Here is an 18,903-nt window from a genome sequence, read left to right as displayed (position 1 = left end):
ATGCAGTTAATTAACATTTACAGCTCCCCCCCACCCCAGCCTGTGACTGGACAACAGGCTGGTGAATTTATCCCTCTGTCAATCGGCTGTCCTCTCCTTTCAGCCTGCTCCTCACTGCAGTGCACCTGACTGGCATATTGTGCTGCTTCTCCCTCCTCCAGTTTAATCTCTGCTGCACAGTGACTGTAAGAGACTGATATCAAGTCAAATTAAGATACTTGCACTGATTGCATTTAACACAAATATATTTAAAGCGGTCGCAAACCGTTGGACATTTTTTTTTTGTACCTGCAAAGTAAAGGCATAATGTGCTAGAATGCATTGCATACTTGCACATTATGTCAAACTTACCTTAAAACTAAGCTCTTCCAGCACCAAGATGTCAGCGCTGCAGTTGCCCTCAGCTTCACCCATCTTGCTTCTGGGTTCGCGAACTCTGGCTCTGTGACTTGCCCTGGCCGCGATGACTTTACTCCCACACATGCACGTGGGATCCCCTGTTCACGGCACGGAGCTCTAAAGAAATGGCACGGGTGGCCGTTCCTTCAGAGCGCATGCGCCCGTGATTTCACTGGCTGCATCTAAACTAAGTATCTCCTAAACAGTGCACATTTAGGAGATATTTACACTACCTATAGGTAAGTAAGGTAGGCCTTTTTTATAGGCTTACCTATGGGGTAAAAGCAAAAGATGGAAGTTTACTTCCACTTTAAAGCAAAACAACAGGATTTTCCCATTCCCATCACCCATCGAGTAGTCTTTACCATAACCACTGATAGTGGGGATGGTTGGGAACCGCAGTGGTCCCAGTTTTCTTTGTTGCAACTGTAACCAGGTTGGGGCCATCAGGATCATCCCTCCAGGGGGATGACTGAAACAGAAAGGCTATGATGCTGAGAATGTTCACAGGGCTGTAGACAAGAGAGTGTTCAAGTGTTCAACCAGGTCTTGGCAGGCGAGAGGCAATAGAGTAGTCAGATTCAGGCAAGGGCTGACGCAGGTGGCAGACAAGAGAGTAGTCAGGTCCAGGCAGGGGGCATTGGGAGTCACTTCCTGAAGATGCTACTCACGGCGAAACATACGTCGGAGTGGAGGATTTGTCACTTCTGGGTCCTGATTTGTCACCCCACACCAGGCTTTACCACTAGGAGCAGGACGTGGAATGCATGCTACTGCGATAGGAACTAGCCAGATCCGCACACGCTGTTTTACCTAGTGCCAGGCAGGCACTTTTACATGTGAGTGCAATCTACTACCTTGTCATTGCTTTTAAATTTTATTAAATATACTACACTATGATACTCTATTTCTCGTCTCCCGTGGAGTCAATTTTTATGCCCTAGCTTCATCCGGAGGGTCTATTGGAGCAGAGTGGTGTTGGAAGTAGGAATCAATTTGGTATTCCAAATGCGCTTTTTGAGTCATTTTTACCCATCCTAAAAAGTGGTCAAACACTTGACGTGAGTTGCTACCTTTCCATTAAGCACCTGTGGTGGAAGAACTAGAAGCTTCATTTAAAAGCATTTTTTGGTGTTGGGAAGACTATCACTAATGGACTTTTTAGCTTGCTATATTTTCAACAATATATGTGTTTCTTGCAGTGATATATGTTCAAGATTTTGGTTCATGTTATATACCGTACATTCACCTGTATGTGTTTAGCGCCACCTTTTATATATTTTTTTCAAGAGAGTAGTCAGGTCAAGGTAGGAGTCAAGACAGGTGGCAGACAAGAAAGCAGTCAGGTCCAGACAGGGGTTAAGGTTAAGGCAGGCAGCAGGTGAAAGTTCTCAGCTCTAGGCAGAAGGAGTCGAGGCAGGCAAGAGATTACTGGCTGGGAACAAACAGACAATGTTATAAGGAAAACCTATGGGTACTTGCCAGGTGGCAATGCAAGGACCCAGAAAAAAATATAAAATGTGCCATGTCCCACTATTAAGCACAACTATTTGACAAATTCCATGGACTTTATAGGCACAAGAATGCAAATATGTAAAATTCAATTCCACTCTTATTGATACACATTTAAAAACACTGAAGTGAACAGTGAAAATGCATAAAAAGTACCCATATTAGGACATTGTAAATACTGTTACATTGCTAAAAAACAATTTGCACATACTGAAACATCAGATGCACCTGTGGTTTGGAAGACTATGGCAGGACAAATGGGGGGGTCCACCCATAAGACACAGTGCCCAACCGGATAGGGTGCCGCTTGTAGGAGTATTTATAAGGACCAGGGTAAAGCTATAATTATAAAGAAAAGGGGGGGGGGGGGTTGGCAACAGGAAAAGGAAGGTAATTCCAATGTGGCCTCTATTCATTCCACAAAGATTAAAAATGTATCAGCATACAGCCTTATCTAGGGTTTGAATCTCAAGGCTCATTTGGTAAGTACATATCCAAGTATTAATGGTAAGAATGTTGGTCAGGGCATTATATTATTTCATCAGGGGTCAATAAAGATCTTACAAATAAATATGATATAAGCACATGCCTCACTAGCCATAAAAGAACATGCATCCATACTACATCCAAACAATGAATGAACACTGCAATCAATACCAATAGTCCATCTCCTGTAGTCCATCTTCCACATACAACTTACATCCAAAGCCTACCGTAATTTATCTTATGTTAATCCACCATTAGGAAGGCCCCTAGATCATTCTCAATACCCAATTTCTATTGTTGGTCACTACAAAATAACAATATTTACACAGAGTGTATAGGTAAGTTCTACACCCATACTTCCAAATACTGCCAACACCCACGCATGCGTGCAAAGGAGCCTCAGGAAGCCTAGATGAAACATTTACAACACTCATGACAGGTGACCACAGGCAACAAACACAACCCATCAGCACCAAACACAACTCATCAGCACAAGAACAGAGAAAAGGGGGGAATGCAGAAACACCCACAAAAAAACAGGGACTTCCCAGGAGGGGGCCACAACCACAAGTATCCCAGATAAAAATAAACACGGATAAAAGACCAGAAATAGCAGGAAGGAAAGCAAAAAAGGATTATCCAGAACCCATCCCAAGCCCCAATGAAAAAACATGGCCGCATTAACAGCATAGTATAAAGATAACAACATAGTCCATGCCCACTGACAATTGAAACCACATTAAAAGTCAGACATTATTCAACCAGCCCAAAGATGCATTTACAATATATAAATGTGTACTTCACAAACTATATACATATATCTGTATATCCCTTGATTTATCATATTGTCAAGCAGTCCAGACAGAGGGAGTTGAGGCAGGCAAGAGAGTAGTCAGGTAAATCCAGATAGGCAACAAACAGGCAACTGTCAATTAATTATTATAGCACTTTTAGCTCTCAGGTAGCTGGAGATAAGACACAGCACCAGCCACTTGAAAGGCTACTGCTCAAACACCCTCTGATAAGAGGATATGCCCAGGGCTGTTACTGGGAATTCTGAAAGTCCTGCAGGTAGTGGAGGCCCCAGGAACCCTGGAAACCCCAACAGGAATCCTGGAGGATTCGTCAAGGGTCCTGCAAGTACTGTAACAAAGTGGCAGAATCTCTTGAAAGCCTAGTCTCATTCCCCTTACACCCACCTTCCCCTGCTCTCCCCTGCTACTATGTTGAAGCCAATGGTAAATAATCAATACTTCCAGGTATGGAGGAACATGTGACCTCCTCCCAGGATCCAGTGCTCAGACCTGAGCGTCTAGTTGCCGTGTCAAAACACTTGAAGGATGGCTGACACTTTTAATACTGTGTAATCTCTGACACAAACCGAAACAGAGGGTATGACTGCAGGCTCCAACACAAGAATGGAGCTGCAGGATAGTGTGGTGATGACGATTATTGGTGGGTTGAGGGTTCTCAAAACAGACCTGGTTCACACCTATGCAGGTTGCAGTTTGCATATTCCAGGTGCATTTTGCGTTTTTTCAATACACCCTGTTAATCCATTGAAGTCTATGGAACCAAAAACCAGAAAAAAAAGTCCCTGGCCCTCTCCATAAAATGTAGAGATGTGAACGTGACCATGTTAAATGGACTGTAGTGTGTTCCTGCAAAACTGAAAACACACTAAAAAAATGCATAGGTGTGAATTAGGACTAAAGCCTCGTACACACGATCGGATTGTTGGCAGAAAAAGCGTCAGACTTTTGTCCGAAGGGCGTTGGCCTGGATATTGTCTTGCATACTAACGGTACACAATTGTCGGCCAACAAACACAAACGTAGTGACGTACATCGTAGAATTTCAGCTCTTGAGCGCCACCCTTTGGGCACCTTCTGCTAATGTCTTGTTTGGTGAACATTGATTCTGAGCATGCGTGTTTGTACTTTCAACTTTTGTGTGAAGGACTTGTGTACAGACGATAGGAAAATCTGACAACAGACAGTTGTCCGCCGAAAATTTACTAGCCTGCCATCCAACATTTGTTGGCGGAAGGTCGGCCAACAATTATCTGTTGGAGCGTACTAACGGTGGGATTTTAGGCAAACAGTCTGTAATCACACAATTCCCTGCCGAAAATCCGATCGTGTGTACGAGGCTTTAGGCTTGATTCACACTGATGCGTTTTTTGATGCATTTTGCAGAAATGCAGGGAAAATGTTTAACATGGGTTCCTATGGAACATGTTCACATCAATGCATTTTTTTGCATCTGCGTTTTTGGAAAGGGTGGGGGACTTTTTTCATGCAAAATGCAGCGTTTTGTATGTAATAGAATTCAATGGACCCGCATCCAAAACGCAAGTACTGCGTTTTTACCGTGATTGTTCCGTGATTTGCGTTTTGCAGTTTTTTATTTCTTTTTTTTTTTACACTGTATATAGCTGGTTGCTAAGCAACCGCAGTGTAAAAAAAACCCGCAAAACGCAAATCGCGGTAAAAATGCGTGTCCAAAAACGCAGCAAGCACTGCAAAACGCACTGCAGAAACGCTCAAAAGCAACATGCATAGATGTGAATAGGAGGTAAAACTTTCTGGGCTGAATTGGTTAAGCAATTACTTTAACTTTTTTTTTTCAAAATACAACATTTTTCTCAATAGTTGGACTTGCCATCAGCCGTCCACATAAATGTGGCACCAGAACATTGGGCTTTAACAGGGTGATGCCACATATTCGCCTACAGATGGCGTCACTGTTCTGTGCTGGGAATATACCCCCAGAACCGTGACTATGCTGTCTCCAACAGCTCCTCATCACCGTTTATGATTACATACCTCCCAACTTTTTGAGATGGAAATGAGGGACACCTATCAGCAAAAGTATGAAGGCATAGAACACACACCCTGCTACGCCCCCTTAAAGGAGAATTGTACAAAAAAAAAAACAAGATTGGTTAAACCCACAACCGCTTTTTTTTGCCACTACTATTCCTTTATTTTGACTTTTGGAATTTACAAATGCAGCAATTTAGAAATCAGATGAAAGTTTTAGCACTGAGAAACACTTTCTGATAGATAAAAAATGCATTTTTATATAAAACTATATAGATCAGACCAAAATGAGGGACAAATGAGGAGGAATGAGGGACAGAGGGACATTGCTCCAAATCAGGGACAGTCCCTCGAAATCAGGGACAGTTGGGAGCTATGGGATTGGGAGGAGGTTGCATCACCACTGTGACAGCCAATCATAGTGATCCTGTGATTGGGAATGCCAAGAAATGTCTCTGGCGTTAAAAACCTTTTAAAGGGCCAGCAGGAGGCAGCAGTAAGGGGTTTACATAATCTATTGCTTTCAGTAGGCAATGTGTCAGTTCCATTACCAGCTGTTGATATGAAAATTCCCCACTGGGTTGAACAGCATGTACAGGTATGATAGAACACAATAGATAGTGAATGCGGCTTAGAAAGTTTATTATCTCAGTGGTGTGTGTACAGCACCTTATGGTGTGAGTATAATGTGGAGAATAATGGGGATGCATTGTGCTCTCTAGGGAAGTTCTTGAGAAGAGAGGACATTTCACAATACAGTATATGCCATCCTACAGATTTTACTGCCCATTCCCCTATGGTGGACAGCCTATGCATGCAAATGACATCATCTGTTCAGGGGCTGAGAGTCAATGCTCACAAGGATTGACTGTATTCAGCCCTAGAACACAACAATGCATTTATGATGACAATTATTCAGTAATAATTTTTTCAGTTTAAAAATAGATCCAACACACATCATGCAAGCAACATATCAGGTTTCCTACACATGGTATTTTTATCTGTATCTGCCCTGAATGTTATAGCTCAACCTCCAGAAGCTGAGAGTAATGCCTGGTACACACTACTGGGTTGAACAAAAAAAAAACCTGACGGAGCCACTGTACTAACAATCTGATGTTAGTACAGCGACCCCCCGCTGAGCTGTTGTGTTCTGACAGGGGGACACCCCCCCCTGCTAGAGCACTCCGATCAGTGCTCTCCCCGCCATTGGCAGGTCGGCTGCTGGTTTTCCAGCATGTTTGTCCGATAGAAGCCGGCCAAACAGTCGGCTTCTGTCGGGCCGTGTGTCATACACATGGGCCAAATGTCAGCCGGTTTTTATTGAGCTGGCTGATGTCACCTGACATTTGGCCCGTGTGTACTAGGCTTACCTTTTTTTTTTTTTTTTTAATTTATTGAGTTTTAATGAATACAAATTAGAAAACCAAGTGATACAAGGCAGCCTTTACAAAAGTATAAAGTGGATAAAGGACATAATAAAGAAAATAAATAAATAAATAAAAGTGATTGGTAGGAGGGAAAGGGGAGGGAGGCATGTTTAACCAAGACATTGCAAAATTAAGCTTAATAACTCCATGACAACACCTTCAGGGGTGGAAGCATTAATAACTATAGTCAAGTGAGGAACACACAAGGACATATAACAGTTTGAACACATTTAGACCTAAAGCCTCGTACACATGATCAGACTTTCCGACAAGAATTGTGTGATGACAGGCTATTGGCGGAAAATCCGACCGTGTGCGCTCCATCGGACAATTGTTGTCGGACTTTTTCGCGGACAAATGTTGGCTGGAAGGTTTTAAAATTTTCTGCGGACAAATGTCTGTTGTCGGATTTGTCCGTCGGACAAAAGTCCAAAGTACAAACACGCATGCTCGGAAGCAAGGACGAGCCAGAAGCGGTCGGTCTTGTAAACTAGCGTTCGTAATGGAGGATTAACATTCGTGACGTGACACATTAGGAAATCTCCAAATGCAGCGCACAATTCTCTTCTTCTTTAATGGGATAATAATGAAGCTGCTTTGCTGGTGATACTGATGGAGTTATTGCAAACAAATTTTCAAAGGCTTTTTTTTTCTAGTGATATCAAGAATAATATTATTATGCTTTTTTTTTTTTTTTATTTGTGCAAGTTATCACAACACCATTATCCCGTAGTTTTTAAGATAAAAGATACAATTATGTTGGTGTCCCTTGTCAATTTTACATTGTATTTTTTTAAATGTAACTGCCTACTCCCAAATTGTCATTTGAAGTAAAACACATAGCCAAGTATTATTCTACACAATTTTTTTTTATTGTGCATTAAAAAAAGAAAACAAACAAAATTAGACATGCTATTTACCAATAGAACTTAACCAAAAATTGCATTCTATGCATCCAAAAATATAGAAAATATACCAAATCAAATCATTATTATTCAACCAAAAAAATAATGTCAAATCAATAACTCCAAGGCCAATAATAAATAACATGTTATCTCCTCCAATTCCGCAACATGTCTGATTGACGAACGGACAAGCACGAAATGAAAAGCGCAAACTGAATAGCGTGAAATGAAAAGTGCGAAATGAAAAGTGCGAATCAACACTCACCAAACTTCTACTAGCACGAAATTAGCAGAAGGAGCCCAAAGGGTGGCACTAAAGAGCTGAAAAACAACACAGTACGTCACTACGTTCGTAATTGTTGGCCAACAATTGTGTGGCCGTGTGTATGCAAGACAAGTTTGGGCCAACGCCTTTCGGACAAAATTCCACGGTTCTGTTGGCCAACAATCCGATTTAGAGCTTTAGACTCATAGCATAGTCCACCATGGAGGTCTAGCTAGCGCAGAAGTTCTGTACGATGATGTCCAATTTCTCCAAGTTGAAAAGTGACTGTTAAGCCTGTTTCACAGCCATAAGACGAGACGGTGAGGGATGGATCCAATTGCACATAACTGATCTGCGAGATACCAATAAACAGATATGGGCCCAATGTGGGAGGGCCGGAAGAGCTGAAGACTGAAGTGAGGTATTCGCCACTTCGCCAGGCTTAAAGGGGTTGTAAACCCTCATGTTTTTTCACCTTAATGCATCCGATGCATTAAGGTGAAAAAATTCTGTCACTGACCGCCCCCCCCCGTTTTACTCACCTGAATCCTGTAATCCCCCGCCGGAGACGCGCTCTTCCTCTTTGCCCGGGGTTCTCGGCTCTTGATTGGATAGATTGATAGCAGCGCAGCCATTGGCTCCCACTGCTGTCAATCAAATCCAATGACGCGAGCGCCGCGGGGTGGGGCCGAGTCCTACATTCGGCGTCTTTGGACGCCGAATGCTGGACTCGGGTGTGTGCCCGCAAGGTAACCCCCCGGGAGAGCGCTTCTTCTAGGAGGTTATACGATGCTGGGAGGAGCTGCGGGAGCCGCAGAGGGACCCCAGAAGTCGACGATCGGGGCTACTCTGTGCAGAAGGAACTGCACAGTGCAGGTAAGTATGACATGTTTGTTATTAAAAAAAAAAATAAAAAAACAAAGCCTTACATTCACTTTAAGTTTTAGTCATTTTTTGGCAGGGGAGAACAATGGCGCATGGAATTGTTTGTAACATAAGCTTATAGGGGGTGATTTAGTAAAACTGGAGCACACAGAATCTGGTGCAGTTGTGCATTGTAACCAATCAGCTTCTAACTTGTTCAATTGAGCATTGACAATAAAACCTAAAAGCTGATTGGTTACTATGCACAGCTGCACAGATTCTGTGTGCACCACTTTTAGTAAATCTCCCCCATAGAGCCTATGTATGAAATGTGTCCCTGCACTACACAAATGACAGTTGGAAGCAGATTTGTCTTTATGGCAGCAAATCATTTCCTTACTGCCAAACTTTTCACAAGCCCTGTAGTGTTCAGGACTCAGAGGAGCAGGATGTTAGCCCTGCTATAACCGTAAACCTTGCAGGGCACCCAGAAACATAAATCAGACCTTGGCAAATAGCTTTTCACCTTAAATATACAGTAGTTCTCCTTTAACTGCTTCCCACCCAGAACCAGTGTCCCTTTAACTGGGTTATATTATGCCTGGGGAGTTGGAAGGTCTGCCTGATCACATAACCACTGTGATTGGCTGTCACAGTGGTTGCATGATTAAGAGCCGGTCCCACTGGGATCAGCTTGGGAATGGGAATGGGCCATTAGCGTTTACATGTGGGAGACCCAGCGGGGGGGTTCCCGGCAGAAACCCCTTTGAAAGCAGTTGCAGCTTCCGCAGATCATTTCAGCCACTCACATGTAATCAGCTATGCAGCACATACATGCAGACAGTTAGCTCTGGATGCAAACTGTTGCACCCAGGGCCAATCATCCACAGGTAATCATTTCATGAGTGATTATTTGCAAGCAGCTGTGATTAGCTGCAGGAGCTGTCAGCCAATCATTGCTTTTAATTGGGCTGCCACCTGCAATTAATCGCCAGCAACCCCCGCATGTACTCACTAATGGTCCCATTCACAAGCATGAATGGGGCCCTAAAGTATTTAAAGAGAAATTTCACCCCCCCCCATTATTTTTTATTTTTCACTGCTTATCTGGTGCTGGGTTTTCCTTAATTCCAGTACTCAACCTCCCAGATCCAACATTTTTCTGCTGAGATCCTCTTCTCTACTGTCACCACTCGGTCCCGTGTTGCCATGCTCCCCTGTAATGTCGTCGGGAGGCTGGCGGCTCTTCTGGTTTTAGGCGGAGCCTCCAGATGGTGAATCACTAGGCCCTCCCCAGCCTCTTTTAGTGAATGGAATGGCTTTAGTGCTCCTCTTGGGGATATATATGTCACATATGTACAGGGAGGGGCCACTAATGTCGTTCGCCTAGGCGATCAAAAAGTATTTTTAAAGCCGGCCATAGATGGTTTCAAATTTCGTTTGATAAATCGATCAGCTTACCAGCCCGTTGCATTTTATGCACGATTTTTGCCAGTGGCTACCCCTAGCAGTAATTACTGCATTCTCCCAGCGGGGGGGCGGCTTTCCACCCTAAACCCCTCCTGTGGTTGCAGCAAGGAAAAACGTGGCTTCCATGGCCGGCTTAATGGTAAAGATCTGCTTTAAGGATTTCTCTGTGTTGCCCATAGCAAGTAATCAGTGTATTTCCTTTTCTAGAAAATGAATTAGCGCTGATTGGTTGATTTGTGCAACACTAACATTCCTTTAAAAAAAAAAAAAAAAAATATATATATATATATATATACACTAAATATATAAACTCGCGCTATTGGTGTGACAAATATAAATCAGTAAAATAAAATAAATGTGAAAAAATATATATAATAAACCAACACAAAGTCCAAAACAGGTAACTCAAGGTGCTCCAATCCAAAGTAAACAGAAGAAAGGTGCTTGAGAAAATCCAGGTGCACAACACCCCCTTGTGTGTCCCCACTCACCAGATCCACATGACCCCCAGCTTTTCAGTCTGGTGGGTCAGTTAAAGCTGGGGGTCATGTGGATCTGGTGAGTGGGGACACACAAGGGGGTGTTGTGCACCTGGATTTCCTCAAGCACTTTTCTTCTGTTTACTTTGGATTGGAGCACCTTGAGTTACCTGTTTTGGACTTTGTGTTGGTTTATTATATATATTTCTTCACATTTATTTATGTTTGCGAGCACTATATTTATATATTTTTCATAACATTCCTTTCAGACTTCTTCCAATAATAAGACCTTGCGTTTTTGAATTGTTTCTATGATTTGCATCTCTCACTAGACATGTGCAATTCATTTAGTTCCGAATACGACAAATTCGTTAATTCCGAAATCTCAGAATTTCCGAATTTTTCAATTTCCGAAATTACGAATTTTCGAATTTTCAAATTTCAGAATTTCGAATTTTCAAATTTCTGAATTCCGAATTTCTGAAATTCAAAAATTCAAAAATCCGAAAATTCAAAAATATGAAAAAAAGAAAGAAAATCAGTAAAATTCGAAATAATAACTAACTAATAAATTATAGGTATTAGAATTTTCTTTCAAATTTGGCTGTTTGTGAACGTAACGAATACAAATTTATCTGAAGTTACGAATTATCTGAAATAAAGAATGCCTTATCTAAACGAATGGAACATTATGATCTAATAATAATAAATAACAATAATAATATAACCTATTTTATTATTATTTATTATTATTGTGTTCCATTCCATTTGTTTAGATGCAGCATTCGTTATTTCTGATACTTCGTAAATTCAGATAAATTTGTATTCGTTACGTTCACAAACAGCCAAATTTAAAAGGAAATTTCAATACCAATAATTTAATAGTTAGTTACTATTTTGAAGTTTACTGATTTTCTTTCTTTTTTTCGAATTTTCGAATTTTGGAATTTCCGAATTCTGAAAATCCAAAAATTAGGAAATTCGGAAATTCGTATTTTGGAAATTCAGAAATTCTACAATTTGGAAATTCGGAAACTTGGAAACCTGAAATTCGGAAATTCGGAAATCCAAAAATTTGGAAATCCAAACATTTGGAAATCCAGTAATCCGAATTTTTGGATTTCTGAATTTCCGAGTTTTTGAATTTTCGAATTTCTGAATTTTCGAATTTCCGAGTTTCCGAAAAAAATCAAAAAAACGAATGAAACGAAAACGAACACATTTTTTGTCAGTGCATATCTCTACCTCTCACGTTAGTTATAAATTGACATGCTGCACGTATGTAGTAGGAAATTCAGGACGATTCTGCAAAATACAACTTATTCCCCCCTCTGCATCATCATTCACATTTTTTACTCTGTTTATCTGTTTCCACCAGCTTTGGCAAGAAAACCGTCCGGACTACATGAACATCCGGCTGTACCTCAGTGAGACAGAAGGGATGCAGGTAAGAGGCTGAAAGTCATTAAGTTATATTTCATGTACTGGCTGCATTTATATTTTGTATTTTTAAGTATGGCAGACAGGATTGATCATAGTCATACGGCAGCTTGTTTAAGCTCATCTCCAGCCAATTTTTTTTTTCTAATTGTAGAATGAATGAATGGGATAGGGATTGAACCCCTGTCAGGTTTTTACAGTAGACTGTGACCCCCTTTGGAGAAATGACTCCCAATTTCCTGTATGTGCAGCAAGTGACAAGCACTGCAGCAAAACAAGTTTTATTTTTTTAAATGAAAAGGTATAGAACCTCTGCCAGGTTATTATTATTTCCTTTGTATTTTTGTCCCAGTGACAACTTCTACCCACATTTGTTCTCTTGGGGCCACAGACTATCAGAGAAACAGGAAATGAGATGAAATACAGTTGTGCTCATAAGTTTACATACCCTGACAGAATTTAGGATTTCTTGGCCATTTTTCAGAGAATATGAATGATAACACAAAAACTTTTCTTTCACTCATGGTTAGTGTTTGGCTGAAGCCATTTATTATCAATCAACTGTGTTTACTCTTTTTAAATCATAATGGTAACATAAGCTACCCAAATGACCCTGATCAAAAGTTTACATACCCTGGTGATTTTGGCCTGATAACATGCACACAAGGTGACACAAAGGGATTTGGATGGCTATTAAAGGTAACCATCCTCACCTGTGATCTGTTTGCTTGTAATAGTGTGTGTGAATATAAAAGATCAATAAGTTTCTGGACTCCTGACAGACCCTTGCATCTTTCATCCAGTGCTGCACTGACATTTGTGGATTCTGAGTCATGGGGAAGGCAAAAGAATTGTCAAAGGATCTGCGGGAAAAGGTAGTTGACCTGTATAAAACAGGAAAGGGATATAAAAAGATATCCAAGGAATTGAGAATGCCAATTAGCAGTGTTCAAACTCTAATCAAGAAGTGGAAAATGAGGGGTTCTGTTGAAACCAAACCTCAGTCAGTTAGACCAACTATAATTTCAGCCACAACTGCCAGGAAAATTGTTCGGGATGCAAAGAAAAACCCACAAATAACTTCAGGTGAAATAAAGGACTCTCTGAAAACATGTGTTGTGGCTGTTTCAAGATGCACAATAAGGAGGCACTTGAAGAAAGATGGTCTGCATGGTCGAGTCGCCAGAAGAAAGTCATTAGCCACAAAGTATCCCGCTTACAATACGCCAAACAGCACAGAGACAAGCCTCAAACCTTCTGGCACAAAGTCATTTGGAGTGATGAGACCAAAATTGAGCTTTTTGGCCAAAACTATAAATGCTGCATTTGGAGAGGAGCCAACAAGGCCTATGATGAAAGGTACACCATTCCTGCTGTGAAACGCGGAGGTTCATCTATGATGTTTTGAGGATGTGTGAGCTACAAAGGCACAGGAAATTTGGTCAAAATTGATGGCAAGATGAATGCAGTATGTTATCAAAAAATACTGGAGGAACATTTGCCTTCATCAGCCAGGAAGCTGCACATGGGACGTACTTGGACATTCCAACATGACAATGATCCAAAACACAAGGCCAAGTCGACCTGTCATTGGCTACAGCAGAATAAAGTGAAGGTTCTGGAGTGGCCATCTCAGTCTCCTGACCTCAATATCAATGAGCCACTCTGGGGAGATCTCAAACGTGCAGTACATGCAAGACAGCCCAAGAATGTACAGGAATTGGAGGCTTTTTGCCAAGAAGAATGGGCAGCTTTACCATCTGAGAAGATAAAGAGCCTCATCCACAAATACCACAAAAGACTTCAAGCTGTCATTGATGTTAAAGGGGGCAATACACGGTATTAAGAACTGGGGTATGTAAACTTTTGATCAGGGTAATTTGGGTAGTTTCTGTTTACATTTTGATTTAAAAAGAGTAAACACAGTTGATTGATAGTAAATGGCTTCAGCCAAACACTACCCATGAGTGAAAGAAAAGTTTTTGTGTTATCATTCATATTCATTCTCTGAAAAATGGCCAAGAAATCCTAAATTCTACCAGGGTATGTAAACTTATGAGCACAACTGCATACCTTACAGGGACAAAGACAACAATAAAGGTATGACAGAAGTATTTACTGTCCTAGGTCTATCCAAAAAGCCTTGGCTGGAGTTGGTGTTTAAGGGGCATATTTATAAAGCAGTGAATGTGACTATCACCAGACATTCACTGGTGGTGAATTAATCACTGGGATTTAAAGAAATCCATTTATGGATAATTTATACATAATTACATTGGTCCAGCTTGGACCAATGTACCTGTGTATATACCATACTTGACCGATGACCCTGGAAGCTGGAAGTCCCTGAAGTAGACACCTCTGTACTGAGTGGCTGGCCTGATGCACTCTGAACTAAACATGTGCAATTCATTTAGTTCCAAACTCATTTTTTAACTAATTTTGACAAACTCGTTAATTCTGAAATTTCCAAATCCGAATTTTTCAATTTCCAAAATTTCCGAAAATTCGAAATTTCGTAAATTGGAAAATTCGGAATTCGGAAATTCAAAATTTCGGAGATTCAAAATTTCAGAGATTGGAAAATTCTAAATTTTGGAAATTCGGAAATTGGAAAATTTGAAATTTCGGAAATTTGAAAATTCGGAAATTTGCAAATCCGAAAATAAGAATGAAAATCTGAAAATTCAAAAGAATGAAAGTCCGAAAACTCGAAAATCTGAAATAACTAACTAATAATAACTATTAAATTATAGGTATTGGAATTTCCTTTCAAATCTGTCTGTTAGTGAATGTAACGAGTACGAATTTATCTGAAATAACAAATGCCATATCTAAAAGAATGGAACGTAATCATCTAATAATAATAAATAACAATAATAATAATAAAACCTTTTTATTATTATTATTTATTATAAATTTGTTCCATTGCATTTGTTTAGATGCGGCATTAATTATTTTGAATAATTCATAACTTCAGATAAATTTGTATTCGTTATTCCAATACCTATAATTTAATAGTTCGTTATTATTAGTTATTATTTCAAATTTTACTGATTTTCTTTCTTTTTTTCAGATTTTCGAAATTTTGAATTTTCGAATTCCGAAAATTCGGAAATTTGGAAATTCGGAAATTCGAAATTTGAAAATTCAGAAATTCGAAATTCGGAAATTAGAAAATTCGGAAATCTGCAAAATTCTGCATCTTGGTTGCCTGATTTTCTTTCTTGGGGACATCCCACTGTGTCTCAACCACGTGCATTAGGCGTGGTTGCATTGTGCTAGTGCAGTCCCATTCACTTGAAGGGTGAGCATTTGGTGGTGGCAACAGCTTCCAAAAGCAACACGCCGTAAAAATTAGCCGCAATGCAACCAGGGCAATGTGTGTCCACCAGCAGTGTTAACTAGGGGTGGTAAAAATATGCATCAACCATATATGATCGCCACCCATGTGAACAAGGTCTTTGGGTATATTTAAAGCATTTGTAAACCCTCACATATACCCAGTGAAGTGACTTGCCTCAGCTGAGACACAGATGAAACTAATCTCCCTTCATAAAGTGTACCTGTTTATCCGCAGTCTTCTCTCCTCAGCATCCGTTCAAAGTCCAGAATTGATACTGCTTGTTTGAGCAGGGTGGAGAGCTGAAGTTACACTTTGCAGAGCTCAGTGAGGAAAGCTCTGGGAGTTGATTGGAAGGAAGGGACACACCCCCTTTCACACAGCAACAGAGCTGAGGCTGTCAATCACAGGCTGTGTGCTGGAGCTCCCTTCCCTGTCACCTTTTTTCTCTTGGTGTCAGAAAAACTAGTCAGAAGTGACTCAGATAGCAGAGGAATGAGGCAGCAGACACAAATGACACTTGATGATCTGGATTTAGACAAGTACACAGTATAGAGGGATATACTTATTTCATGTCTGAGGTTTACAGCCACTTTAAATTGTTTTTCAAAATGCAGAAAAACTTCTATTGGCCATCCTGTTGTAAGAAAACCATGAAAAGATCATTGAACTAATTGGCACTTTTTTTTTTTAAACACGCCCCTGTATGTTGGTAATCGGCAGTGTGCCTCTGTATAAGAAAAGAAGACGACTTCTCGTAGGCCAAGTTCAGGATTTTTATTAACTCATCTTTTAGTTCACATCAGTAATCCTGAGCTCTGGCCCGGCACACTACCGAAGTCATTATTAGCTGTTGACTCCCCCACTGCGCTTACACTTTGTAAAGATGGAAGCCTGCGCCCGACAGTGATACAATAGATGATGTTATCAAAGCATTACACAACGTGTAATCCCTTCGTTCACAAATTCTTACGGAAACCCACTGTGCCATTTCTTGCAGAAAATAATTGGTGAAAAATACCAGGCTTTGAACTCCCGTCTTATTACCGGACGCCCGCGCTGGAAACTTTTGTTTGATGAGATAGCCAAATCCAACAGACAGTAAGTACCGTCTGGAGGTATTGCCGAGTAATCAGGAGAGAAGGGAATTGTCACGTGTTTTAGGCCTTCTTAATAGCTATTTGTTTGCAGCTTCGCAAAAGCTTTATCTAATAAACCAAAATCCGGAGCTGGTAATGTCACATGTAATTCCCTATGTAATGTTTTCCCGGCTTTCAGAAGAACGCGGCCGTCACAAATCCTTTTTCAGTTTGTGAAGCCGAAGGGGCTCATTTTCCAGAATATAAAAAAAAAAAGCTTACGTCTGGATTAAAATGTGAAATATTATGCTGAATGCGGTTGTATAAATAAGTGAAGCATAAAGCATTTCTTGCAGCGGAATCACTTGATCGTTGCTTTGGTTAAAGGGGACTCTATTTTTCCTTATAGCCAGTCCAGCTGTTTTTATATATTTTTCAGACAGATGAAGCATAAAATTAACAAAGGCTAATATTTTACAGACAAAATTAAAAATAAAAAGCCTCATAGCGTAAAACAGTTAACCAATTTACTAAAATTCCTTTAAAAGTTACACTTACACCAAGACTGAAAACTCAAACATAAGAAGTTAAATCTGGAGGCGACATTACTCGTTCAGCCAGTTGGGTGGTGTAATGCTGCGTACGCACGAGCGGAATGTCCGTTGGAAAAAGTCCGATGGGAGCTTTTCATCGTATATTCAGACCGTGTGTATGCCCCATCTGACCTTTTCTGTCGAAAACTCAGACGGACTTAGATAGAGAACATGTTCTATATTTTTCTGACGGAACAAAATTACTATCAGAAAAAACGCTCGTCTGTATGCTGTTCCGACGCACCAAAAACGAAGCATGCTCTGAAGCAAGTACGAGACGGAAGCTATTGGCTACTGGCTATTGAACTTACGTTTTCTAGTCCCGTCGTACGTGTTGTACGTCACCGCGTTCTGGACGGTCGGAATTTGGTGTCACCGTGTGTATGCAAGACAGCTTGAGCGGAATTCCGTCGGAACTCCATCGTAAAAACCTTCACAGTTTATTCTGACGGCAAAACCGGTCGTGTGTACAGGGCATAACAGGAACTCTCCGACCCGATGTGTTTCCACAAATTTGTCGTCTGCTGGGAATGGAGGATCCTCCATTCCCAGTAGATGACATTTTTGTGAAACTGCATTGGGTCAGAGAGTTCCTGTAACGTCACCCAGCAGGCTGAACAAGGATCTAAAAAAAAAAAATAAAAGAATTGTTGCTCTACATAAAGATGTCCTAGGCTATAAGAAGATTGCCAAGACCCTATAACTGAGCTGCAGCACAGTGGCCAAGACCATACATCGGTTTAACAGGAAACATTCCACTCAGAACAGGCCTCGCAATAGTCAACCAAAGAAGTTGAATGCACGTGCTCAGTGTCATATCCAGAGGTTGTCTTTGGGAAATAGATGTATGAGTTCTGCCAGCATTGCTGCAGAGGTTGAAGGGGTGGGAGGTCAGCCTGTCATTGCTCAGACCACACTGCATCAAATAGGTCTGCATGGCTGTCATCCCAGAAGGAAGCCTCTTCTAAAGATGATGCACAAGAAATCCCGCAAACAGTTTGCTGAAGACAAGAAGACTAAGGACATTGATTACTGGAACCATGTCCTATGTTCTGATGAGACTTAAACCCTATTGAGAATCTGTGGGGCATCCTCAAACGGAAGCTGGAGGAGTGCAAGGTCTCTAACATCTACCAGCTCCGTGATGTCTTCATGGAGGAGTGGATGAGGACTCCAGTGGCAACCTGTAAAGCTCTGGTGAACTCCATGCCCAAGAGGGTTAAGGCAGTGCTGGAAAATAATGGTGGCCACACAAAATATTGACACTTTGGGCCCAATTTGGACATTTTCACTTAGGGGTGTACTCACTTTTGTTGCCAGCGGTTTAGACATTAATGTCTGTGTGTTGAGTTATTTTGAGGGGACAGAAAATTTACACTGTTATACAAGCTGTACACTCACTACTTTACATTGTAGCAAAGTGTAATTTCTCCAGTGTTGTCACATGAAAAGATATAATAATATATTTACAAAAATGTGAATCTTTTTACAAGATTTTTAAAATTTACTTTCACCTGGTGATCCTGCCAATAACACACTTCCTGTCTTAGGATGACAGCACTCACGCTTCTTTACCAAGGCAACGGAAACGAGATATGGTTATGGAACCCCTCCCCTCTCCCGTTGTCCTAAATAGAGATGGGCTCAGGCGTGTTCAGGATCCTAGTCCCAACCCACCTGCTTGATCCCGTCAGGAAGAGGACACAGCACATGGCTAATCACAGGCAGTGAGGCATTTCCCGGTTTGCAGCTGCACAGATCGGGAAATGTCTCACTGCCTGTGATTAGCGGTGTGCAATGGCAGCTTCCTGGC

At 41.0% G+C, this 18,903-nt stretch overlaps 1 protein-coding gene across 1 annotated transcript in view; it reads left to right on the top strand.

Moving 5' to 3' along the window:
* NOX4 (NADPH oxidase 4) overlaps window positions 1-18,903 on the top strand; it is a 348,347-nt gene that overhangs the window by 313,946 nt on the left and 15,498 nt on the right. The window contains exons 16-17 of the mRNA XM_073612966.1: window positions 12,014-12,082; window positions 16,419-16,519. Of these exons, the coding sequence (XP_073469067.1) occupies window positions 12,014-12,082; window positions 16,419-16,519 (170 nt within the window). The remainder of the gene's footprint in view (window positions 1-12,013; window positions 12,083-16,418; window positions 16,520-18,903) is intronic.

The sequence above is a fragment of the Aquarana catesbeiana genome, linkage group LG02, assembly GCF_042186555.1.
Source record: "Aquarana catesbeiana isolate 2022-GZ linkage group LG02, ASM4218655v1, whole genome shotgun sequence".
NCBI lineage: Eukaryota > Metazoa > Chordata > Amphibia > Anura > Ranidae > Aquarana > Aquarana catesbeiana.
The sequence above is the reverse complement of the archived record's forward strand: the minus strand, read 5'-3'. Positions and strand labels throughout refer to the sequence as shown.